Source organism: Chiroxiphia lanceolata, chromosome 5, assembly GCF_009829145.1.
Source record: "Chiroxiphia lanceolata isolate bChiLan1 chromosome 5, bChiLan1.pri, whole genome shotgun sequence".
In the NCBI taxonomy this organism is placed as follows: Eukaryota; Metazoa; Chordata; class Aves; order Passeriformes; family Pipridae; genus Chiroxiphia; species Chiroxiphia lanceolata.
Window position 1 is genome coordinate 47404714 of NC_045641.1, and position 26414 is coordinate 47431127.

At 40.1% G+C, this 26414-nt stretch overlaps 1 protein-coding gene across 1 annotated transcript in view; it reads right to left on the minus strand.

Moving 5' to 3' along the window:
- Positions 1–26414, minus strand: part of ANKS1B (ankyrin repeat and sterile alpha motif domain containing 1B) — a 418757-nt gene that overhangs the window by 20509 nt on the left and 371834 nt on the right. Inside the window, 6 exon segments of the mRNA XM_032689488.1 lie at positions 3157–3228; position 6807; positions 7068–7135; positions 7137–7190; positions 12289–12360; positions 25147–25326. Of these exon segments, the coding sequence (XP_032545379.1) occupies positions 3157–3228; position 6807; positions 7068–7135; positions 7137–7190; positions 12289–12360; positions 25147–25326 (447 nt within the window).

Consider the following 26414-nt stretch of genomic DNA (forward strand, 5'->3'; position numbering starts at 1 on the left):
AGCTCTTAACTTCTTGAAGGCATCTCTCAATATAATTAATAAACCTATTCTGGCCAGGACAGCAAGATTTAATCTCCAAGTAGCAAAGGTCAGTTTAGAGCAGTGAAGATGGAGATAAGGAGACAGGACTGTCGACTGCAAAGGCAGTTTGTGAGAAAAATAGCTGGATAAAATATAAAGGACTGCAAATATACGAATGGAAAAACACTTTTATGCCAAATATACCATGATTTGAATGGCTACAAGAAATCTGCAATTTTGGGTGGGGAAAAAAAAAAAGCCATGTATAACCTTGACCCTAATGTTGAGCTCTAGTTATTTGCATCTGCATGATTTTCCCCAAACAAATCCATCATCTGCCCTGCTGGAGCACGTTGCTGCACAATGCCCAGAAGCACAGTGAATTGCCAAGAAGAGTTATTAAAACAAAGGTTCCCAGGTTTGTTTTGTTTTTTACTATTATTGGTCGGTTTTTTACATTATAGAAGATTAGGATCTCCACTCTTGAGCTATAGAGAATGAGGCCACTGTAAGCCTCTCTGTGGAGAAGAGAAGGGATAACTGCATGACACTTCCCTTGAGAACCAAAACCATCAATTGCAATAACTGAAAGCCATGGGAGCATCTACAAACTAACAGTGAGGGATCTGCAGTCAGAAACATTTTTGTTGTTTCTCTGTATTTATGAATGATTAAGGAAGATCAAATTTTTTTTCACTGATACACTTCTTTCACTCTTGTGCATCTGCTGACTGGAAGACATTCAGTGAATATCGACACTTTTTTGAGCAGCATTAGGTTAAAGATGGAGAATCTAAAGCCACACTGACAGAAAAATTAGGTACCTAGTTTTCATACATTCTCCATAAAACCATTATGTGGCTGAGTCCAGAAAGACTAAAAATTGCAGGGAGTGACCTCAACATGGTACAAGGTTACGAGTGACATACTCCCCTCCCCCAAGATGTTTCAGATTGCAGCATGCTACAGATTTGAAATATGGACATGGAAATGCAAATAAAATACTAAAATTAAAAAATATTGCTCTATCACAAAAGTACAACCCTATGTAAAAATCTTACTGACTTTAGAGACACTGGACAAGTGTACAGAATTCAGCACCTCAGAGCCAGCAAATAATATATCTTTTAAGTTCTTTTTTTTTAAGTGAAATGTCCCTTTCAATACATTTAAAGTAAAATGTAACTATATCAGAAGCCGCATTTTCAATGACAACCCAGTAGTACTTAAATACAATAATGATAATCACAGCAAAATGCAACATTTCAGGATGACTTTGGACAACCTGGACCCAAATTCACAGACACCAACTTTCAGAACACAACCATAGGGAAAAAGTTTTGGAAAAAGATCCATTTTTCTCACTGGGAAATAGGCTAAAAATAATCTGTTCCCATTAAGTCAAAGTTTTTGCTTTTGACTTGAATAGGAACATGATTAAAAGGACTACATAGAAAGAATAGATGAAATCTTGATTAAAAACTATTATTCAAATATCTTTGCAATAAAAAAACTCAGACTAAAAATAAAAATTCTCACAGCACAATGATTTCAAAAGAGAATGTAAAAAATAAATGTACATAAATCCCGTCACTGTGCTATATAAGTGCCCTATACAGCACTAGAGACAACTAGTGCAACTCCACTATTTTTATAGAAAATTTGTATTTTAAATTAAATTTGCTTTCAAACACTTAGTTCTTTCAGTTATATAATTTAAATTGGTCAAACTTATTACTCATAAAAATATATCTTAAAAGACCTATAAATTATTTAGAGTGCCTTTTTTGATGTTAAGCTTCCTAGTTCAGTCAGAAAACTTACTGAAGTTGTCACATGCTACTATGGTGTCAAATTCTGCCCTAAGATCTGTGCAGGCATATGCCTAAAAAATAGAACTGCTAAGCCTGACAGTTTGAAAACTGGATTTGAAGATGGTAGGCTTGCAGCCTCAATTAATTCCCCAGAACAAGTATATTTCATTGTAGATCCCCCTGTGTCAAGTTGTTGGGTTTTTTTTTAGAGGAGTTTAAGTCCAGGTATGGAATGATTAGCATGTAATTATCTGAAAAGCCTCAGGCAATCTAGTAAGCATGAATTACTGCAAACCCTTAGCTAAAACAGCTTGTATAAAAGTCTGTGTGTTGCAGATACGTAACCAGTAGGAAATGGTTGTCCGATTGCATGAATTTTACACATCTTCCAGCTTTCTAACTGATCTGAATGCCACGTCTCATGCTCAGAGGCATCTTGCATACAAAACTTACGATACACAGAAGAAAAAATTTAGCTCATTCATCTGTGTAATTGTACACGTTTGGTAGATTAGCAAACAATTACATTCTTCATTAATTAATCATGCCAGACCATGATATGTTCACCATGGCTATGAACCAGTTCATTCTTATTACAACTACAGTTGGGAATAAATCAGGCCGTGGCTTGTTTTGAGTTTCCAGCAGTGGTATGTTTCTGGGAGATAGACCGAGCCTTGTTGCAATTTTCTACAAACCAGTATCAGGACAAAGAGCCATGGGAAAACATATTCTTAACAGCCTGAAGGAAACAGGAAACTGCTTTTCCACCATCAGGTGAGACTGACTTACATACCATTTTACCCTTCAATCAAAAAGCAGGTAAGTAACTCATATTTAATGGAAACACTCATGTGACTAAAAGCATCCACAGGATTATGTGACTGTTGGATTTACCATGCATAAAAAAAAGCTTTGATAACATGTTAATATTTATTAGTACATATTTCACATAGAAAATTAGATTATCGTACAAAAGCTATAAATTCTGTTTATAAAATCAATTTGGTATGGGCACGTGTAAAGTGTGTGGACAGTACTTTGAAACATACTGAAAGATTCACAAGAAAACAAAATGCATACATTTGGGTTTTTTTGTTAGATACCACATGCAAAAGAAAAATCTACCTTTAAATTTTCACAGTACTTGAAATTAAGATGTAATGCAGAACAGATTTCCTATTGAATACCACTGTAAATGCAAGGAAAAGAAATGGGTAACAGTACATTATAAAAGTAAAAAGGGCACAGTACAACCAACCACAGATTGATGTTATTTAATACTATTATGATACAGAAAGAAGTAGGTTTACAAACTTACCCTCATCTTTGCACATGCATCCTGTGTTGACTCTGTGCCTCTTAACTCTTTTACCAGCATAGAACCTAAATACTAAAACAAAAATCCATTGAACTTACTTTAACTCAAATTCCAGAACAGACAAACATCTGCAGAAATGCACTAAAAATGCTTTAAAAAGCCTACTTGTAGCAGTCAACTTAATATATTACTTTAGAGTTTCTTTACTCTGCAGTTCTTTGATAAATTATTTAAACCAATGCATTAATCAACCTACAAAACAAGAATGCACAGCAACAAGTGTATTGAATCAGTTCGTGTCTTTTGAAACAATATCTGAAAGTCTCCTAGCTTTAGTCACTCAAACAATGAGGAAATACTACAGAATCCATCTTAAAAAAAGCCATTTGAATAAAAAACGGAGAATCTGCTTTTTTTAGCTGCCATCTGCTGATCTCCTATTGTTATGTCTGCAATCACGTGGATGTGAAGGGCAGCAGCAATCTTAACCTCACCGTACTCAATCTGTAACTAATTTACGCACAAATAGCAGAGCCCAACGTCAGCAAACAGAGAAAATAAATCTATACTAAGACTAGCTTAGACCATTATTTCTTCCTAAGGAAAGGCTGACCCTGAACTATTATTTTAAAGCCTTTACTGATCTGGAGGAGGGTGGGTGAGAGGAAGCAGAAGGGTGCTGTGTCCTGGCTCAGCTCACTGAAAGCCTCCATGCCCTCAGAGGAGCCTGCTCCTCTCGAGGGCAGTGAGTGACTCACCAAAACAGGTCCCTTCCTACAGGCCTTTCCCTCACTTTGTCACTTGCTGGCACATGCAGTTTGAGCCCTCCTGCACCCTGGCAGCAGGCTCTGCTTCTCTGGATTTGTTTCTCTGGGGTCTCAGTACTCCTTTATGCCACGTTTGGATGGTGCAAACGGGATGTTTCTGTATTTCTGTATGATGTCATACAAGTCGGGCTTAACCAAGGAGAGAGGACAGTAAGTCGCCCTCACCTGCTCCTCCCCAGGCACAGAGATGTCTCTCTCTGTATCCTCACTGCAGCACGAGGCCATGGCTTCTCCCAGGTCTCCAATCCTAAGTAAGGCAACACAGGAGCTGAAGAGAAGCCACTGTGGGCAGGAGCCTTTTCCCAGAGGATGCTGCAGACCATCACCACTGCCTGACCTTTTTCATTCTACCACACTGACTCCCCTTGGAAACAGCCTAAACTGACCCAACCAGTTCGTGAACCAGCTTCAGCTTAGACAAGAACCTATCAAAAAGAACTTCAGTTACAGCTGAACACAAGCTGGAACTGAACAGAGAATGTACTGGTTCAATTCTCCGGTCTCCTGACCTAAACTGAGATATTTTCTTTAAAGCCTTCACTTCACACTGTATACTGCAGGAGTCTCTGACCTGCAAGAAAATGCATAAATATTTCAATGTAGACAGTAGCCAACATGTCAATTAGTGAGAAACACTTTATAGGGCATTATAGATGGAACAGTGAGCAACACCAACACTACCAGACAAGCACATACAGAAAGGAATGAATGAAGGGCATTCTTGGAGGACTGCACATGTAAAAGATTCATAAACCCAGCAGCTGTGAGTCCAGCTGGGGGCTCGATGGTGACGTGAATAGGGCTTTGGGCATTAATCTGGTGGGACAGCTTGATATTGCCCTTGAAGAAAAACAATAAATGTAAAGCAAACTCGAAAATTAGAAAATTAAAAGTGTATTTATTGAGTTGAACTGTATTCTTTTCTGGATCCTGCTGTCTGACACTTCTGGCATCCTGTGCAGGTTGCAATTAATTTCTTCAATTTTTTTTTTAATTTTCTTATTTTTTTATGGACTACAGTACAACAAATTATTTTTTCCTTGAAAGATACCAGTTTGTCAGGCACCAGGGTAAAAAAACCAGTGCTTTGAGCTCACGACAGAACAAAAGGAAGAAAGAGAAGAGGGCAGCTCCTGTCCCATCTGCACAGCAGCAAAAAGTCTCAGCTGAAGGCATTCGAAATGCTTTCCAGGGAGGACTGTGGAATAGACAAACAAATCGCAGAGGTACCGTCCAATTTAGTTATCAGAAAAATCTGAAACTCTAGGAGGGAATTTTGCTTCCCTTTGACTTGCTGTGCTTTTGGAAATGTTCCTTCTCAAGTACTGAGAGCACACAGGAGCAATGCAGAGAACATCCAACAGTTTAACTGAGTGATGTGGCATACAGTGAAAGCTGCAACCATTATAACTTACAAGCCAGGGTTTTACTCTATAACGCTCAGGTCAATACAGCTCAGCGAGCTGAAACAAAGCAGTGACACATGGTCCTTTGGAAAGGAAGGTGTTTCCTTAATCACCGGTAACTTAGATATTCATGGTCATTTCAACTCCATTTCTTTAATGATCCATATGCCTTCCAATCTATTACAAGGGTGACATGCTGGATCATGCAATAAGATAAAAGGCACTCATGCTCACTTTATTGAAAACTAGGAAAAATATTTAAAGAACTAGAAGCTTCCTTTTCAATTTGAGGTGAGCAAGGAGGTTTTGAATAGTAGGTGAGCTGGTCTTTGACCATGACTTGCTGAGGAAGGCAGAGGTTCTAGCTACTGTCCAAGGACAGTCACTGCATTCACAGCAATTTCTACCCAATGAAGGTCTGATGGAAGATACAGATGTACTCCAGTGAGACAGGCCTGTAACACCCCTTCTGCCCTTGCTCAGTGAGAGCCAGGCTCTGTCTCACCTGTGTTTAGTCTCTAATTCCTACCTTTCCAGATATGCTTTAAAAGAGGTGCAGCAGCCTCCAACTCTCCTCCAAAATACAGCTGTATTTGATAAACAGAGCATTATCCTAAAAAGCACTAGAGATCTTAGCCCCTTCAAGTGAAGAGGATCTCAACACCATGTCCTGGACCAGGGGTTAACCCTTAGCTATTATGTTAAAGGCACTGCAACTACTGAGCCCCTTTCCTTTGTACAGTAAGTCAGCCTTACTTCATTAGGGCCACCTCCAAAGAGGACGCACAGTGGTCTGGCAAGCCCCTTCAGCAACTTTAACAATGCTTTTCAGCAAAGTTGGAGGAGGAAATGTTAGCATTTAAAGAGGTGAGCTGAGGCACCTCTTCAGATCCCCAGAAGCTCCAGTCCTCCTGCCCAGGGAACTCAAGATTTCAGTTTTTAACTAAAAAAAAAAAATTACTTTCTGTGCTGCAGGAGGCCTTTCTCTCCTCTGCATTTATAACAGACATAAAACACTAATTGTCTTTAGCTGCAGAAGGAAGCTCTGTTTCACCAGGGATGGGAAGTGGTAATCAGCTGCAGCTAGAGGGGGGTAAAAATAACATTGCCCTGCCCTGATGAACTGACTGCTACTGGTACTTCAAGCAGCCAACAGTATGGCAGATGTCTGAATGTGTTCTTGTCCCAGAGATGGAAAACACTGCTTCAGTATCCTGATCTTCATCTTCCTATCTCCCTTCCCCAAAACCAAATCTATAAAAATTCAGGCAAGGCAACACTTAATTTAACTACTCAGAACACAGCATTGAGGTAGGCGTGAGATGCCCATATCATGTTTTATTATTTCTTCCATACTACTAGACAGGGATTGTGACAGATGAGAAGTAGGGTGTTTGCTCTCACTGTCAACGTCTACACTTCGCCACTTACTCATAGTATCCATTCTCCTAACATTATTGCTACATGGACTGCAATATCTCACGAAATTCATAGCAAAAAGTACTGTGCTCCTTGTTTCTCATTTATTACAATTAGAGTTTTCAGAAAAAGTGGCCTGTCTCACTAAAAGTGACTGAAAAAATATTATAAATGGAATAGTAAAACACAACAGCCTATCAAAATCCAAGATTAACATATCTACCCCAAATCAAACCACTAAAAATTTATCAACACTTACAATGCTTTATAATCACATGACTGGAAGATGAGTTTCTCTGGATGATGTTGCCAATATTGTACAGGCGTTTGATGCTGTGGCTTCATTTGGAGGTCGCAAAGTAATTGAAGGCTCTCCCCCAGTCTCCTGTCTGAAAATCACAGTTGTTCAAGATATTAGAGTATGTGCAGGTAAATTAGCTACAAAATAGACCTCCACTGTTGTGCTCAATTAACCAGAATTTATTTCTACGCATAGAGCCATGTTACTAAAATAAGGGGAACACAACTCCTACAATATTTTTCATGATTTAATTTATAATCCAAAATCATCTACTGTAGTGTTTAATGAGGCTTTAATTAAATCTATTTGCTTTGAGAATAAAATCATTAGGCATCGGAATATGCCTTAAAAATAAGTGTTTACAATACATATATGAGGATGAGAGCACTTGAAAAAATCATGATATGCACAAAAATGCCTTTCACAAATTCTGCTATGTGTTTTACAAGCTTTTCTGCACAGTTAATAAGTCTTCCATTATCCGGTACATATAACTGATAATTAACTTTCCTAGATGGCAAATAACTGAGACTTTGCTTTGAAGACTTATTACGTTCTTCAAAATATGAGGCATCTTTAATCTCTTTATGAATATTTACTTTGATCACCACCTCTTGATGCCTCATTGTGGAGGTAGTAACATTGCCCTTCCACATTCATGATTCTCACCGATACAGGCGATTGCCTTCCTGAGCTGTCCATCTCCTCTCTTTCCTCAAAGCCCTCAGAGAACACAGGTAAGACTGCACTTTGCTGCCAAATCCCTTCGCAGCACACTCTTCTCCCTTCCAATAGAGCCATGCAGGTGTCAGCACAGGTATGTCCCCAGCCTGGTAGTGCTGGTCTGGGTCTCACCTGCCATTGTGTGTTTCTAGTCATGGCTTTATTGGACCTGGACTGACCTCCAGGCCCTTAGGGGCTCCTTCTACCTTGCAAGCCCATGCAAAAAATAATTATTATTGAGACTATTTAGCTTTTAACTGTGATCTCTCCTACTTTTTGTTCACATGTGCCCACATCCTCAACACCAGGGATGCTGCCAAAGCATCAGCTCACTTTAAACTGAAAATGACCTGTGAATGGACTCCTCCTCTTCCCACCCCTCTTCCCTCTGCCACCAGTCCCACTTCTATCCTATTCTGTCCTGTCTGAACTGCCTCTGAATTGCCCTCTTCTTCCCAGTTTGTCTTTTTGCAACCACATTTCTCCTTCCTGATTCTCCTTCTTCCCCTGCTCATTTTCTCTCAAACTATTTAATGCTTTTCTATACGATTATTTCAATTTGGGTTACACTACTACTTTCTTTACCTGCACTTATCTCTGCATATTTTCTATCCATGTCATATTGTTAAAATATGTGTTGAAGATGGCAAGGAATTGTCATTAGTATTTCACACAGAATATGGCTGGAAGCTCAGACTTTTATAGCAAAAAGAAGTTATGCATCAAAAACACACAAAAAAAAAATCTTATCGAAGACATTCAAAGTCTGGCAAACTATCACATCTTACTAATTAAATCAGGACAGAGTAAACAAAACAAGTACATCATTTTCATGTGTCACAAAATAACAAAATGACACGCATTTGCACAGCTCTGCAATGAAAAGCAATAGATAAATCTGGAAACATCAACATTACCCTGCCAATATGGTAACGTCAAGCAAGTCGAACCTAGTTACTGTTGACACCATTAGCACATCTACCAATTACACAGTAGTGTAATTTCTGTCTTGCCCAGTTAAGTTGCCTATATGCCATGGGTATGACTTCAGCCTTAGATTTTGAAAAGAAAGCAGCAGAAGCAATTGCTCCAATTTTCGCATGTACAAAAACCTTCTATCATATTTAATCTGAAGTGGGAGGTTGATTTCTTTAAGAAGCAGTTCTTATAAAATAAGGTTTCCATCATATTACAATGGGCAAGGATCTGCATCCTTGTTATTAGTGGAGTCTGTCTTTGACAACAAGAGAAGATGGATTGCACCCATCACAAATTCTCACAGCATGCTCAGCTGTCTCTTATGAACTGTTCAGGGCCACAGCTAACAGACCACTTGAAATAGTCCTTTTTTTTTTTCCCTAATAAAGATACACTCCTGCACATTCTGTGTAAGGAACCAGAGCTTGAGAGGTCATCATGGCTAGGCTTCACCAATGAAGATTTTGGGAAAGGCTCTATCCACATTTGTTACAAGCACGCTGGTGGCTAATAAGGCCAATACGAGATAGACGTGTCCGTTTGCAAAAGGCACAGCAGAAAGACTCCTTAGGTGGTATAGTCTGCTTGGGAGGTAGATCCTATCCATTTAGCAAAAGGCTACTATGATGGAACACGAGTAAATTTAGGACAGAAAAGCTACAAAAGTACATCTTGTGACCACTGGTCTGTTCACTAAGGAAGCACGGGGATGGCTGTGCCATGTTCTACTGAACAAGTGACCGGGGGTAGTGCTCCAAACCCTCCTGTTGCACTGCTCAGCAGGTGGCTTCCCTACATGCAGAAAAGGGATGGTATGGACAAATTAAGCAGGGAGTAAGGAGTAAGTAAGGAATAAAATGAGTACACATTCTACAGTTTGTCTCCCTTTTGCACAGATAGTATGAAAAGCATGGAGAAATGCATTTCTTCTGTCTGTAAATAAAAGGGCAGTAAAAGAGGAACAGTGATAACCTCTTGTTTGGTTCAATTTATAAAGGAAAAATAATCACGAGGAAGTGAGAAATAATCTTCAACTAGGCTAATAAAACTAGTGTATGAGACACTTGGAGAGGGACTGTGTGGAGACCACTTGTTTGTATCCATTAATTGCTCTATAATCATCCTAGTACCCACTCCTTTTAAATTAGACAAAACCGAATTGCCAAGATTTCTATACTTTTCTCTAGGATGTTCTAAACAGGCAATAGAGCTGAGGTTAGAGGAATGCAGGGATACAGGATTTCTGCTGTCCCCGACAGACCACTGCACCTGGAGAGCTTTCATGTATTTCAGCATGTCTTGTAGAGGGAGCAGCTACTAAGAAAAGTTGCATAAAATTAAACATCATAGGTATAGATTTTTTTTTTTTCAGGGAAGAAAGCTTTTAAACAAGATTTAGACAGCTGAATACATTAAAAAACCTGTGTCTAAAAACCTCGACAGAAAGAAAGGGAGCTCCTCAGCTGACTGAGTCTAGTCAGATTCTGAAATTCTGAGATTTAGGATATCATGATGGCAGTTGACTTCAGGCAAAATACAAAACAGGACCATCTTCGACCTAGAGAAGACTTGAAACAACAAGGCTCAAGTCTGGGATAGAAAAATATAAATTATTAGTAGTCCTAACTCCAAGGAATGATGTGGAACAATTCATGGGTGATGTATTGAGATTCAGGTCCTTCACCTAATACACTTTCAGCAGTACAGAAGGTTCAGAAATTGCCATGCAAGACCAACTATAATGTTTGATTTAAATTTTAAAAATAGATATGCTAGGATAAGGATTTTCTGGTTTGAATATTTAATTTGCAATTATAAGAAATAATCAAACATTTAAGCTTATGTATTTTTTATCACACAATATACAGATGGAGATTTTTATCTCTCTGATGAAGTAGAAAGGCAAGAGATAATTTATTCCCCATCTAACTTTACAGCTCATCAGACAGCTGTGCAATTTGTCACATGGTTTTTGCTGTACTGCTTGTGTTTTAGTATTCTAATGTCCCCGTGCCTTTAACCAGCACCTTTCCTGTCTTTGGCCTCTCCCAACTTGAAAAAGAATATTTTTTGCTCCACATTTGCAGATAAAGAACTTATAATCAGAAAATGGTCTCAAGTCAGGTGCCAGAGTGGTAAGGATTCAATCCTTTTACAGGGACAACCTTAAAGACCAATATCTTGTGCTCTTGCAGTGCTTTCTAACCCTGAAAATCAGCAGATGTGCTTTACAAAGGGTCAGATGCTTGATGTCAAATGAGCTACAGAGGCAGATCACAACTATTAAATATTTTTGGTTTTTTACAGTTGTTGCACATTTCCTATCTCATCCCATTTTCTGAGAAGCGTATTTGACTCATATTGAAGGCACCTGGATGCAGAGGGAGTCACAGATAAGAAGTAACCTCAATACAATTTTATAAAAATCTAACACCTCCCTCGTCTTTTTATAAAAATGTCAAGTTAAAACCCCTCCATGCTTCAAGGAAGAAAAAAAACCAAAAAAGCCTGAGTTTGAGTGGTTTGAATGTAGTTATTTTTAACAAGAACCATATCTTATAACTTTTCACCTGTTTTTTTCATGCCTGGTTATGGTAACATGCATTAGTCACCATGACAACAACAAATTGGAGCACGCATGGATACAACACTTCTGGTTGAAAAAATAATAATTTTCTCCCTGTAAAAATTTTAAATGCTCTGCAGACCAGTCAAATCCTCATTGTTTCCTTATGTTTTAGTTCCTAGACCGAGAGGAATTTTTTAAGCTCCTTATATTTTTGGCTCTTGAAATAATGGGAACAGGTTTATGGTGTACTTAGATTTTAAAAACTTCTAAAGCTTGGTAGCCAAAACGTTCCCTCTTTGGCAGAAATGTTCCAAGGAGGCATGGCAAAAAATCAGGAGAAATCTACCAGCTCCCCTGAAATACTCTGCTGAACAACAGGCTGTCATCCTACCACACTGCAATATGGATCACCAGGATCACATGCAGAGCCTTTGTGACTGTCACAGAAGTGATAAAAACTCAGGGCACCATCAGCATTACCTCTAATTCCCCCAAAGGTGACTCCGTAAACACAGCGTGTACCTCAGCTGGGCAAAGCCTATGGGCTGACACAGAAAGGGCAGCACAACACACCGTGGGGGTGAAACTGTGCAAACCGAGCTGTTTACACGGTTTCCCGCTTTGGAGAAGTGAGTGAACGAAAACATCAGGAACAGAAGTCAAAGCTCCCCCTGAGCGAGACTGCTGCTGGCAATGCCCCCACGTCCTGTATGTATGTACACCATACAGCCAACATACGCTAACCACATGGCACGACACACGGATGTGCGCACACAGAATCCCCAAGGAGGGCAGACAAGTTACGAACTTTTGTTACCATTTCAGCGACATGACACCCGCAGATAACACCAAGGCAACAGACTGTACATCCAAAGAATGACAACATAGCCATTTATTACTGTATCTTACATTATGAACCTGATGAATCGATGAGAAAGGATATCCTGCATTCTGGTTGGTCCAGATCTCACAGACCGAAGACTGCTAATATAAACAGAAAACTGTATCTCATCTTGTAAATATTAATGCACTGCAACTGCCAAAAGGCAAGAATAATTAAGAAAAGGCTTGCAATAATATTAAAGAAAGGAAGTAAATAGCTGTTAAATGTAATTTTATTTATTTGCTGACAAAATATTTTTGGACTGGCTGGAAAGACGCATAGCTTATTCAGAGACTCTAGAAGACGTTTCAGACTGTGAGTACAAGAAAACAATTTAGTCAGAAATGCTTGTGAGATAAAGTTATGCAGGCATAAACAGAAAACACAGAGAGCAGAAGAAATACTGGTTACTTTCAGGTTTTGGCAGGGAAGAAGTTTGAAGTCAACATCCTGATTAAGTTTTGAGACTTAAATCTCTCTCTGTTGGAGACTTTCACAGGTAGAGGAAGGGAAAAATCTGGCAAGACAATCAACAGAAAAAATATGTTTTCTCTGTAACAATTACCAGAAAAGAATGCATTGCAATCAAGTGAAGCAGCTGCCCACCATCTCCTTCCAACAACAAGTCCTTTGCATTCAAAGATACAGATAATATTACCTTTGGTATTAACCATGACCCAAAGCGTAAATGAAAGGTTTCATTCTACCTTCTACATTACTGTACAGAGTCTGTAATAGCAAAGCAAAGTCAGCGTACTGTAGCATCTCTAGCAAAAGCAACAGGCAAGCACGGCATTCAACCAGCATCTTTTATATATTTCCTTGTTTGGACACTCATCAAGAAAGCATCTGTGGCACCTCAGCAAACGCTAAGATAACATTTTACAGTAGCCAGGCAACTAAAACAAAGCATCAGACGTAGGATCTGCCCACGCTATCTTCAGCAGGCAGCAACAAAAAGCAATCAACAGACATGAAAAATGCAACTGCAGTATCCAGAATAGATAGCAATTAATATATAAGTAATTTAACAACAGCAGGAATGTGCATTGCTGGTTCTTGTCAGCAGCGGCAGCAGGAATCTAGCACCAATGCTCAAAACAACCTGAAAAAGTGCAACTTTTCTTAAAACATGGCTCTTGCTCTTACCTTTTGTAGCCGGCAACCTGGCTGCCTGGCTGGTGACAGACTAGGTTATCAATTCTGGTTACTGCCAGGGAAGCCTGGCATCCTCTGGACTGACTACAAAGCACTGCCAGACAGACTGGTGGCTGCCTAATGTTGTTAATATTCCCTTATTTCCTTCATGATCTGAAATGCATGAGCACAAATCCCTTCCTCCAGCTTTAGTAATTCTTAAACTTTCATGTATCTGGTTAATTTCATCTCCCTCATCTTGCTTTTGAAGTTATTTGCTTCTCCTTTGTGAGGTACAGGGCTCTACGTTTTGACAGCATTAGATAGTAAAAACTTTGATTTTTGCTCAGTCTTCTTCCCCATCTTCTGCAACTTGCTATAAAACAGTCCTCCTCCACGTGATGAACAAATAGTCTCAGTGCAAGGTCACCAGCAAACAGTGCTGCAGCTACTTCTGCTGTGCCATCATTAGAACAGTGCACTAGTTGGTACTAATGACATTTTTTTGTGTATGTCAAGCAAACTGACTTCTGGATGCTCTGGCCATGCTCACTGCTGTGATGCCTACCTTTGTTTGCCTGGGGACGAGAAGATTCCTGAATAGGAATCAATGGCAGAAGCTTGTGCCTCCGCTTTTCAAGAGAAGAGAGAAGGCATTTCCATGCCAGATGAAGCATACTCAAGCATCTGGTAATCAAGAAGACTTATTGCAGTGCTATTTGGACACACTCACTGAGGTCCTGAAAGCAGCAAGGTATGGTAGTAGGGTACTGTATGCTGGCAGATGTTTTATTTCTTCCCAGCACTGGCATGGAGTTGCCATGATGCCATCACATTGTGCAGCTGCTTCTTACCACCTTGATATTCCTAAGACAAAAGTGTGTCCTTAAATCCTGCCCCTCTCAAGGCCTTGCCTTTAAGGATTGGTGTGGGGCCTCAGCCAGATCAGCCGTGAGCCGGAGCAGCAGCGGCGTGCGGGGGTCTCCCAGCAGAGCTGCCATAGCAGTCCTGCCGTGCTGCGGCACCTAAAGCTATAAATACATCGGGTACATCTGTTGGCTGCTTGGGTGCCAACTCAGGGACAGGTAACACAACACTGTAGTAAGTGTGGGTACAGGCTTTAAGTTGCTCCATTTAAAAAGAGGGCAGGCAATAAATTTTTTTACACGTGCCAATAGTACCCATCCTGCCTCTCCCTCCCCAGCTCATCTTCTCCCAGATGAAGACGTGGTTAGGGCACTTTCCCCAGGAGGTGCCCTAACAGAGGTTAGGGCACTTTCCCCAGGAACTGGGAACTCTTGATTTCATGTCCTTCTCCAACTGAGGGGACTCACATCTATGTATTTCACCTTTCTCTTTCACGGGTTAAAACAGCCGCAGAAGGCAGGCTGCCTTCAACCCCTTTTATAAATGGCAGGAAGTCCTCCTAATTAATTCTTTAGGGAAAGAAGAGTGCCCAAGATGTTTGGAAGCACTCACATATGAGAGACAACTTTTGGGTCCAGGTCTCTGCTTCAAGAACTGTGCAAATGAACCACCCCCATCAGACAGACCTACCCCCAGAATTAAAGGTTTTGAGTATCTAGGCTTAAGCTAAATCATCTCTAAATACCGGTGACTTGATTTATTAAATCAACAATAAATCAAACAGACCAGCAGAAACAGAATTTCCCACGAGTGTACGAATGCCCAGTCTGAAGGGCAGCAGTGCAAAACTCATGACTCTGTTTTGCACTCATTATTGTTTGAATGACTGAGGTACTGGAATGCACTACAGAAGGAACATTAATTTTATGGATGGTAACAAATTCAAATTCAGAAATCAACCTTTTCCTTGCACCATTGTAAAAATATTTAGCATTTACTACATACATATTTTATATCTTCAAAGTGCTTAAAATTTTTAATGAATTATGAAATCCCCAGGAGAAGTACTCAAAGTTACATATCCCTGTGCTGAAGAGGAAAGAACCAAGGAAAGGAAAAAGGTTAAGTGAGTATCTGAGGCCAGAAACTCGGCAGTAGGAGGAATAATGGAGAGTAGGCTTCAAACACTCACAATTTTCAGCTCCCAAAACATATGCTCTCAAAAAACAGGTAAAAAATTCAATCTGTGCATACATTTCTACCACAACAAACACAAATACACTTGGGCATCTAATACCACTGACACAAAGTTATGTGAAAAAGGGTTTAACAAAGAATATTTTCCTAAGTAATATGGTAAAGATGAGCAAAGAAATAGCATCTGCTATTGTCTGATTAGTATCAAACATGCCATTATCTTAATACTTCTCAAAAGATAAATGCTTATAAGTAACATCACAATAAGACTCTGCCATCACGCCGTTTTTGCGGTGTCCCATGCATAAGAGATTTCCCCATCTGGTCATGGCGGGACATGACTCCGACAGGCGGGATGGGCAAAGGAAGGGAGAAAGTCTCACAAAGTGAATAGAGTTATCCAAGGAGAACTTTAGGCTTCCTCCCCATAGACAAGGAAAACTTGGCTGGTAATCTCAAGAAAGAAAGAAACCATAAGATTGTTCATAGAAATTATATGCTTTCTAAGGAGAGGAGGAACAGGAGCTGCGTGGAAGGAGTCCAGAAATATTCATTACAGCTCAGTGAATTTCACTCGATGGCACTTTAGGAGATGTCAAGGATTTACCTAAATTAGGAGCAATTATCCTTGAAAGTCATAGAAAATACTGAAAGGACCAAAGAAGGGCTAAAAGAATATTTAAGATGTGAGAGAAGGAAGACTCAGAAACTTACAGGTAGCCCAACTGCAGGGACCAGCAAGTGACTAGAAACTGTTTCAAAATCCAGCCACCATCCCCCGACTCTCATGACCTTCTGCCATTACTCCTGGTCATCTGAAATAAACACTCAGAAATATATGTATGCATGCGCGTATATTTACATCTATGCATCCATTATCGAGAATAACAAAGAAAAAGTGTAATATTGCCTGCCATGTGTTACCAAGACAGCTTCTATGAGCCAAGAAAAATTCAAGATGTTTATAATGAGGTTCCTCAGTATGAATCATCTCAGATGAAATTTTCTTCTTTGTTGGAAAACTAGCCAATTAAATCAGCGGCATCAAGGAGAAGTACTGCAAGACTTGGACACTGATGCAACAACATATGAACAACTCCCATACACAAACTTAGCCTGAATCAAATGCAGTGGTTGCACAAGAAGTTGAAATTCACCTTTTGAGAACAATTATTGGTATTTAAGCACAAATGGACTGGAATATGCCAAGGCAATCTGCAAGGACCTGCTCCATGCTGTGGCCTGGAGAAGTGCCAAGGCTAAGGAGGATCCAGAAGTGAGGGACTTTTCAGAATGTGGTAAGAACTGAAAATGGATCTAATGAACTACAGAAAGTCAGATAAAATTCTGTAGGATTACATACAGATATAAAATAGCAAACAAATTAGCAGAGTGATTTAGGCTGCAACAGGACAAAGAAGATCTGAAAGTTTCAGTATACCTCAAATTAAATAAAGTCAGTCTTTAAAAAGAAAAAGGAAATAAATCACAAGATAATTCATGCTGTAAGGGAGCTCAGGAAATCTCCATTCCAACTCCAGCTCAAGGCAGGAGCACCTGTGAGATGGGACCAGATTGCTCAGGGCTTCATCCAGTCAAGTCTTGAAAACCGTCGAGGACAGAGACTGGGCAGACTCTGTGAGCAGCTTGTTCCCCTGCTTGCCTGTCTGCATTGGGAGAAAATTTCTCTTGGCATCCAGTCACTGTCTCTCCACTTTCAGTTTTAGTACCCAAAGCCACCTCTTCTCCAGCCAGCCCTGGTTGTCCAGCCTCTCCTGGGAGGGCAACTGCTTCAGCTCCCAAAGGTGGCCCTTTGCTGAATTTCCCTCTCCTAAATAAAAAACCCCAGGTATTCAATAAAAGTAGCCATATGGGGCAGCCATCAGTGAGGTCTCACATGGGGTGGCATCCAGTTTTAGTCACTGCAGTGTAAGGAGGGAGTCCAGGAGAGACTGACAACAACAAACAGAAGTCTAGAAAACACCAGGGCGTGGCTCTGGTTAGGAAAATGTAGGCACTGATTTATTCAACCCTGCGCTAGTCTGAGTAGAGGTTGTGGGTGACTCCTGATCTTCTGCTGCCTTTTCCACCTCTCCTCAGCAAAGTCGCCCTCTCACACTTCCATATGGCAGTGATGGTGCACAGGGAGAAGAGGAGTTGCTGGATGCAACCTCTGGGCTTATTCCCCCGCTGCCTCCTCCTCTGTGTCTCACCACAGAACCCAGCCTCGGAAAATTGCGCCCACCAACCAGTGCTGCAGCTCCAGTGAGGCACAAGGACAGAGAAACAGCAGCAAAGCCCACTCCCCTGATGCGCATAATCTAACTCGCTAACTATAATTCACTCTAGCTCCAGAAATGAGGATAATTTTGGATTAAATCCCAGAAAAATCAGTCTTGGTATGGCGAACAAACTTTTAAGGTGCAACAGCTGAAAGAAACAAATGAAAATTGGATCAATGGGGTTGTCTGGCCACTTTTGTAACTGTAACTCCTAAAGTTTTAGGACCAGGGGAGAGCAGTTGTGCCATCTAAATAGATGCTGCTTCCCTGAATGTTTCCAAGGCTCCGGGGAGAGCTTGCCTTATCAGCAGGAATAACTGCAAATCCTCCTTCAAAAACAAGATCTTGAGAGATGGAGAGTGAAATTTGTACTTCTTTTAGAGAAGCAGAAACTCAAAATACCACTTCTTATTAGAGTCACATGTTTTGCATTGGTATATTTCTTTTTCTTCTCCTGAAAATACTTCACATGAAAATTTCTGGAAAATCACCACCCTCTTTGGACTGGCTCTCTTGCAGGCAGGCAGTGCATGACAGGTACGAGCAGCAACACCACACTCCAAGTCAGTGTACCCAGTGAGGTTTCACAAGAAGGTGCATGCCATGGCCAGCACACCCAGGGAAGGAGGCGACTGACCCAGGACCACAGCAAGCCTGCAGACTGTCCTCTCCTGTCTGTGTCAGGGTGAGAAGCAAAGCCTCTTCCTGTGCTAGGGTGAGTGCTGTAGGTCCCATACACCTCCGCCTCCTGCTCCACACAGAGCCATACTTTCCACTTACTTCTCTGATGAGAAAAGCCTAATCACAGAGGTACGTTTCTCTCTCACCCAGCCAACACCCTCCTTCACACAATAGCCATCTTTTCCTTAGGCAGCTGTTCTCAACCTGATCAAGCAGACCAGGAGCTGGGCTCCTGCTAGAGAGGACAGACCGAGGGCTTTCCCCGGGGTTTGTCAAGGTTATAACTGCACTGACTGGCTTGTAGAGGTGCAGCTTTACAGTCGCAGCTCTGGCTTCATGACTCCCACTGGGCAACCAAGCTTCTTCTCATTGACAACACCTCTTCTGCTGGTACTGCCATCTACCAGTGTGCCACAGCCTCTTAACCTTGCACAGAGGATATAAACTTCTGGACAAACACCAGTGAAGATTATGAGACTTTAATCCCTGAACATTAGGTATGCGTATCTATATTTTTGCCAACACTCCCCCTCAAACAACAAAAACAGAAGAGCACCCCAAACTCTAAGTACAGCTTTTTTTCCAGGAGCTCAAAAATTTAAATGCTAGATATTAAACTTCAGTTTTCATACAACCTTTTCAATGTAGAGCCTCTAGTTCACAATACTGAGTGTGAAAAACAGTAAATTAATTAAGAACATCTGTCCTCTTCTTGATGTAGTATTTATGGCTTTAGTTTGGATCATTAATACTGAATATAGAAACAGCTTCCTTAATTTCATATGCTGAAGCAGCATGTATGTATAATCCACATGACATGACTTCAGTTCCTAAATGTTAGCTTCTGTAACATTCATGAAAAAATTCTATCTTTCTATTCAAGCAGAAATTAGGTAATTTTTTTATAATGTCTTTATCAGTTTACCTGTCCATTGCCCAGAGAAGTAGTGGATGCCCCATCCATGGAAGTGTTCGAGGCTAAGTTGGATGGGGGCTCTGAGTAATTTGGTCTAGTGGAAGGTGTTCCTGCCCATGGCAGGGGCGTTGGAACTAGATGATCTTCAAGGTCCCTTCCAACCCAATTGTGGTTCTATGATTCTATGAAATACACAATACTGAAAATTTGCTGAAATGTACAGCTCAAGATACAGCTGTCTATAGCATTAACATCTATGGGAATTACAAAGACAACGGCTAGCAACATCTATACCATACAATTGATTCAGTTGAGCATTTTTCTTTTGAAGTTAAATTCAAGGTCATTGCAGTTCAGTCATCTTTCCATATTGAACAAAAAGCACCTAAAATATGAACCATAGAGCATTTTATTTGGATTTTACATATTTGTTTCTAAAATAGCTGTCTATTTATCCTCACAACATCCACTATTTTATGCTTTTAAAAAAATGTAAATAAGAAACCTTAGAAGTAAAAAGACAATGAATCTAGACAACGATGTTTTTGTATTTATTGCTTTGTAAATCAACTAGTAAAGAATTCTGTTATTTGAAGAGTAATTTCAACCACTGATAAAAACCATACTTCATTGCTGCTTAGATAATCTCATTTTACACAATGGTATTCTCTTGGGCATGTTTTCCTTCATTCAAAGTAATCATTAAATCCTTCCAAAGCAAAGAAGGAGACAGAAAAACAAACAGGAAACAAGTAAATAAAAAAAATTTCACACTGTGATTAAAAGTTACAAAACTAAAGGTGAGTTCTTTATTTTTAGCTCCTTCAAACTTTGTGTCACCTTACTCAACCTGAAACATCCCTATACCTCAGTTTTCCTAGCTGTAAAATGGAAAACATGATTTTAAACCACACAGTCCTACAGTGCGCTGGAAATAGAAATGCATTAGTATCTGTGAAGTATTTGGAAGATATTATTGAGTTGAAGGTATTATTTCAGAAAGAAGCAACATTATTTCAAAATTTTAATATAAATCTGCCTTTACTGATTCTGTCCTTTGTTTTTATTACACTTTTCCTCTACTGTAGATAAAGGATCTATTGTACTAAATCCATTTAAATGATTGTTCCCTGTATATCAATCCTAACCCGGCAATGAATTATTATATCTTACAAAATAATGTTAAATGCAGAATCTCAACAATCAGGATAGCTTTACTTCAAACTTAAACTTACCATGCAGTCATTACAGTGACATTACACAAGCTATCTTGTGTTTTAAGAAAAAAAAAAAGGGAAAAAAAAAAGAGCCATCAGACCAGCCCTCAGCATCTCTGTGAAAGAACTTCTCCTGCCTGCAAACAATTTTTCCAACCCCCTGAGACCTTAAAAGATCTCTTCCTTCCATCAAAGCCCACCGCGGTGCTCCCCATACGGGCCACAACTCAGAGGCAGACACTGGCTGGAGCTTTCCCCAGAACCCTAGAGGCACTTGCCCACTGCCTCCCAAAATGACAGACCTCTTCCATCTCGGGGTGCACTGCAGGTTCAGCACCATGGGGAGAGTGTGCATCAGTATCACGGCGATGCCTGTCCCAGCTCATCTTCTGTGTGGGCAGGGTGCTTCCCACACCTCCCTGCCTGCCTGCCACAGGAAAGGTGGTTTTGACCCTTGGTCCTGGCTAGGGGCAGGGTGCAGTGCTCTGAACATCATGGCAAGAGGTCTTATGGACCATGGTGGCTAAAAGCACCATATGTCACTGGCTGGCGCAATAAACAGTCACAGCCTTGGGGCTGGCAGTCTGAAATACGCTTGCAGCTAGTACCTGAAGCTTCTCTGCTGCCTAGAGAATTGCAAATCCTAAAGATGTGACATTTTAACTGGTGTATTTTAATGAACTTAGCTATGATTCCTTTCAATCTCCAAAGTTCTTCCCTGCAAATCATTTCAGGGGTGAATGAAGAGCCCAAGCCCTTCAATGTGACTCCTCCTATTGATTTTGGTTCCAAAGAACTCAGGATTGGTCTGTATGATTTAACTTCTATTTTAAAGGTTTAGGCAATCTTAAGAACAACCTCAGCTATTTTAAACCATGTTAATTTGATCATACTAACCTACAGTTTGCAGGCTCAGAATTCAACATCCACAGTCAATGATGACTCAGACTACTCATTCCTTTCTGCATTTTTTTTCTCCTTTTTTTTTTTTTTTGGAAAATAAGCCATCTCACAACCTTTTGTATTACTATTTTGGCAGTTGTGATTTATACAACCAGATATCAAAGACTTTCAAAGCTGGATGACCAACTGGAGGGTTGGATGACCAAATCTATTCCAGTGGAGAATCTAAATTGGTTAGACTCATTGTTTATATCAGGATTTTCCCCTCTTAGGTCACAAACAGTCTGCTAGGGAACTGCGAATGAAGGTACAATGCTGGCCTTGAGACAGAACCACCCACACGAAGTAAATTTAAATCAGTGCTTCCTCCAGGAAACAAAGTGTTGTATTACTTACAATCAGATCTGATTATGGTTTAGGGAACTCTTTAAACCCATCTAGCAGATCAAAGGAAAACAGATTTAAACTGCTGTGCTCATTGTTTAACGAACACTGGTTGATTGATGCAAAGATCAACATGCTTGATGGCTCCTAGTAAAAGTTTAGTGAAAACACAGGTCATACTAAAGACGGAAACATCCAATCTCACCATTTCACCAAAATATCTTCAGATTTTAGATTTTAAATTGAGGCTAAAAATAGCTTTATTCTAACATTTTTGAAATAAAATCAAGTTCATGAAAGCTATAAAATGAATAAGATCTCAGCACTGTGTTGGCCTCTCTCTTTGAGGCCATAAAAACACCCATTAATCTCATCGCCAAGAACACATCAAACCCACATTCACGGTATCACAGCATACAAGACATCTTTATGCATGTTCATATACTATAGCATCCAGTAAACATGCAGATCCACACAGCAGCATGCAAACAGCCTAGCAAAGAGAGGGTTAAGACAAAGAATATCCTCAAAGCAATTCCAATAATTCCTCTAGGTCACAGTGTTTGTGAGAAGTATTCTAGCTGGAAAGCAGGCCTCGTATCAGTTCAGAAGTTGTTGTTGATCTGACACAAGCCAAAGGAACTGGCAAACTGCAAGGAGAAAGTTGCTAGATAAAAAAAAACAAAATAAAATAAAACAAAAAACCAAATACATGGAGCAGAAGGCTCATGTTAAGAATCAGCTGGATCTCCTGTACTTTCTGGAAACAATTATTTTACCTTTAATTTCAAGGGGGCTTTGGGGGAAAAGACTGAAGGAAAGATAGTTCATTTCAGCAAAGCACATATTGCAAAAAATAAATTTAAGAATCTATTTTTGGGCTTGAATGGTTGAAGAAATCCCTGATTAGCCTCTTAATGGGGTGAGTCCAATTTATTGAGAATGATCACCAGAGGGAGTCATTGACTTTCCTGTTAAAGTCAAAGGGAATTTTACATACTTCAGGAATGCAGAATTTGGGGGCAGAGCTGAGAAAGACTTCAAACAGACTGGAGTTCAGGGACTAACACAAGCCACTGTTTTATGGATTTAATCTGAATCCATTTTCCCTTTTGGAGTCCCAAAGGATAACTGATATATTCCATGGTTAAGGTTAGACAGAAGGCACTGAAGTCTTTAATTCAGCGGGTACACAGTCTCACAAAAAACCCCAAAACAACAACAACAAAAAAAAACCCAAAACCAACCAAACAAACAAAAACCAAAGAAAAACCAACAAAAAAACCCCAAAAGAACCCCCACAAAAACCAAAACCCAAAAACAAAAACAAAACAAACCCCAGCACTTAATTGGTTTTACAGCAGTTTGGAGTGGTGCAAATAATAACTTCTCAATTTTCTCTTTGGACATGCAACATATCACAGTCCTTCTGAAAATGCAGTATTTAACAGCACAGAGAAAATCTCCAGGTATCATATATGAGAGTATGTCATACCTCTTGGTAATATCAGGACCTCAAACAGTAAAAGAAAAGAGTAAAATGGAGACAGAAAGAATTGTTAGCATGGGGTCTTTGTGTTGTTGTGGTTTGTTTGATTTTTTTGTCTTCAATATTAGTGACTAAAAGAGGAAGTGAGAATAGGGATTTGTGAATGAAGTAATAAAATGAACTAAGTAGATGAACCAGTCTACTCAGCCATGAGCAAGCATGCATTTTATGCTCAAACACCTAAATTTCATAACCTTCAAAGAAATATTTTCATGTTAAGAACTCGGCTTTTCTTTGCTGGACTTCAGCTCAACCTTGTTCTTGCCATAGAAGCCCAGCAGACTTTGGTTTGGAAACAAGTTCATTCACTCGGTAACTTTCTCCTTAATTCTGTACAATAAAATTATATAGCAGAAAATTAGGAGATTAAAAAAAGACAAGGCAACAGGCCCACCCAAACAAATGCAATTTGACCTCTCTAGAAACGTTCTCTGAACAAATGGAATTCAATTTGTTTCTGTGTTCCCAGGTAATGGCAGCACCTTGTTTTCTTTGTTTATTTAATTACTTCTTGTTCATGCAATTAGCTGACAGACTGCAGCCTTTTGTTCATTATAACATAATTATTTGCATAGCTGTTTCCATTTTGAGCTTGAATTTTGGACAGAAACTCTATTTTAGACTGTGGCAGGCAGAGCCACTGCTGGGAAGCCTCATGCAGGGCAGCATGCAGCAACCTGCTCCTTCATGGAGTGAGTCGCTCCAGGAGCTGCCCTGGCTGCCCATCTGCTTCTGACAGCAAATCAAAGCCCTGTTCCCAACATGCAAATTAAGACCTGGCTGTCTTTCATCATAGGTACCACCAAAAACCAGCTGAGTTCATTCTAAAGCATTTTCACCAACAGGCTGCCCATGCATAATTTTCTGCCCCTTAGATCGGATATTAGGAAAAACTTCCTCACTGAAATGGTGGCAGGCATTGGAATGATCTGTGCAGGGGAGTGGTGGAATCATCATCCCTGGAGGTGTTAAAAAAACATGTAGGTGTGATCCTTGGGGACACAGTTTAGTGGTGAACATGGCAGTGCTAGGTTAATGGTTGGAGTTGATGACCTTAAGGGTCTTTTTCATCCTAAATGGTTCTATGATTCTAAGGTATCACTCCGGTCAATATATACTTTAATTTAAAATTATCAGTACTCTTTCAGAGATTGGATGAAAACAATTTAGAGGTGGAGACTATTTTAGGCTTTCTTTCGTGAACAGTTTAACATCCAGTTCAGTCTAGTGCTGTTGTGATGCTCAAATGAGTTTTTGCACCATTAAATCTTTTTTTAAACACTCAAGATATATCTCCAGATCACAGAGTTTTGCAGAACGCTGACCGTCTCCATTAATAAATGCAGCAATCACCACCCTCCAAGTCCTCTAAGTTTCTGGCAGGGAACTGACATCACCTTATTTTTATCTAGGTTGCTCAGAAGTTGAGGAATCTGCACCTTCTTACAGGAACAAGAGGCAGAGTCAATGCAGGGGGAAGACTGTATGCTCTGCTGCGCAGAAGCCACCTTCATCTCAGCCTGCAGGCACCTAAACCCCCCAAAACTCAACCTCTCCGGAGAAATTATACACCAACATGCCAACTTACACTATTTTAAGTACAGAGAGCTGGAACAGACAGTTTGAAAAAATTGTCAACCTTTGTCACTTACAATTCAAACTTCATATACGACCCACTGCTCTGGTCAGGGTTAGTTCTGTAACCAAATGCAGCAAGGCGCAGCCTTTTAACAGCATTGTTTTAGTCCTACCTGTGCCATCTGCCTCTCCAGCTTTGACCGGGGAATATCATCAAAATAGTTTTCATTTCTTCTTCTCCTTGCATCGCCCTGCATGATAATGTGGGGAACGTCCAGGGAGCCACCAGTAGTGAAAGTGCTTTGGCTAAGTGATGGAGACAACTGAGGAGGAGTGTGGTTACCGCTGGGTTCCTGGACAGAGAAATAAAATGCAGTATAAGAACAGCATATTACTGACTTCAAACCACACATTTAAAAGTGTATTTGAATGGTTCACACGAAAAAAAATAAGGAACAATTCCTGCAGTAGAGGTTACTGTGGATGAACTTTTGAGATTTGCTACCTAACATGCTGAGCCCATGTGGAAGGAAAAATAATTCACTATTTACACGAACTAGTGGCAAACTTCCTCTCCGAAATCTCCTTGTGTTATATATACTCCCTTCTAGGACTGCTGGAGAGATAAAACAGTGAGTTACTTCTTGTCAAGGCCCAAATAAAGCCATGATTTAGGACTAGCTATTTGTAAGATGAAATACATTCTCACTACTGAGCAGCCGCTCTGAGCAGTGAAAGTGATTTGAAAGTGATTTGAACTCTAGCAACATCTCTTGCTGGAAAAAAAGAAATGCATGTCCATTTACACAGTATAGACACTTTGTTGCAATTTTTATAGGTTTTGCAGAACATCCATTTTAACTTGAAGTACCAGATATCAGACACAAGCTAAGTAACAATTCCTAGAACACATGAAAGCATCAGAGCACAAATATTTTACTGGCCTTTTCTTGTTATCTGTGATGAACCTTGTATCAGTCAGTGTACAAATACCATACTCAATTGATATATAAACTCTATCCAATAAACAGATAAAGGGGTCCTCCTGATCATCCATTTTACCAGAATCTGCTACCACACTGCTCATTTGTAGCCACCGTTCATATGTTTGGAAACACTTATTCTCATGCACATCACATCACTTGTTCAAACACCAACTACAAACATCAGTGCCCAGCTCTACTGTTCAACACTCTTGGAGGTCCATCAGAAGGAGTAGAGACCTACAGCCTACTGGCCAGACAGTCTGCATCTGTACCATCCCAGTGTGGGCAGTAAAACAATGCCATAGCAACCGAATGGGAAAACGTTCCCCTCTCATGATGTAGGTTACTGGGCTCAATTTATCTGACACAAGAGATTTCTCTGATAGTAAGCTCTTTGGAGGCAGAATGTACCCAGGAGCATGTTTGCACAGTGCAGACTTTCTCTAAATCACCTG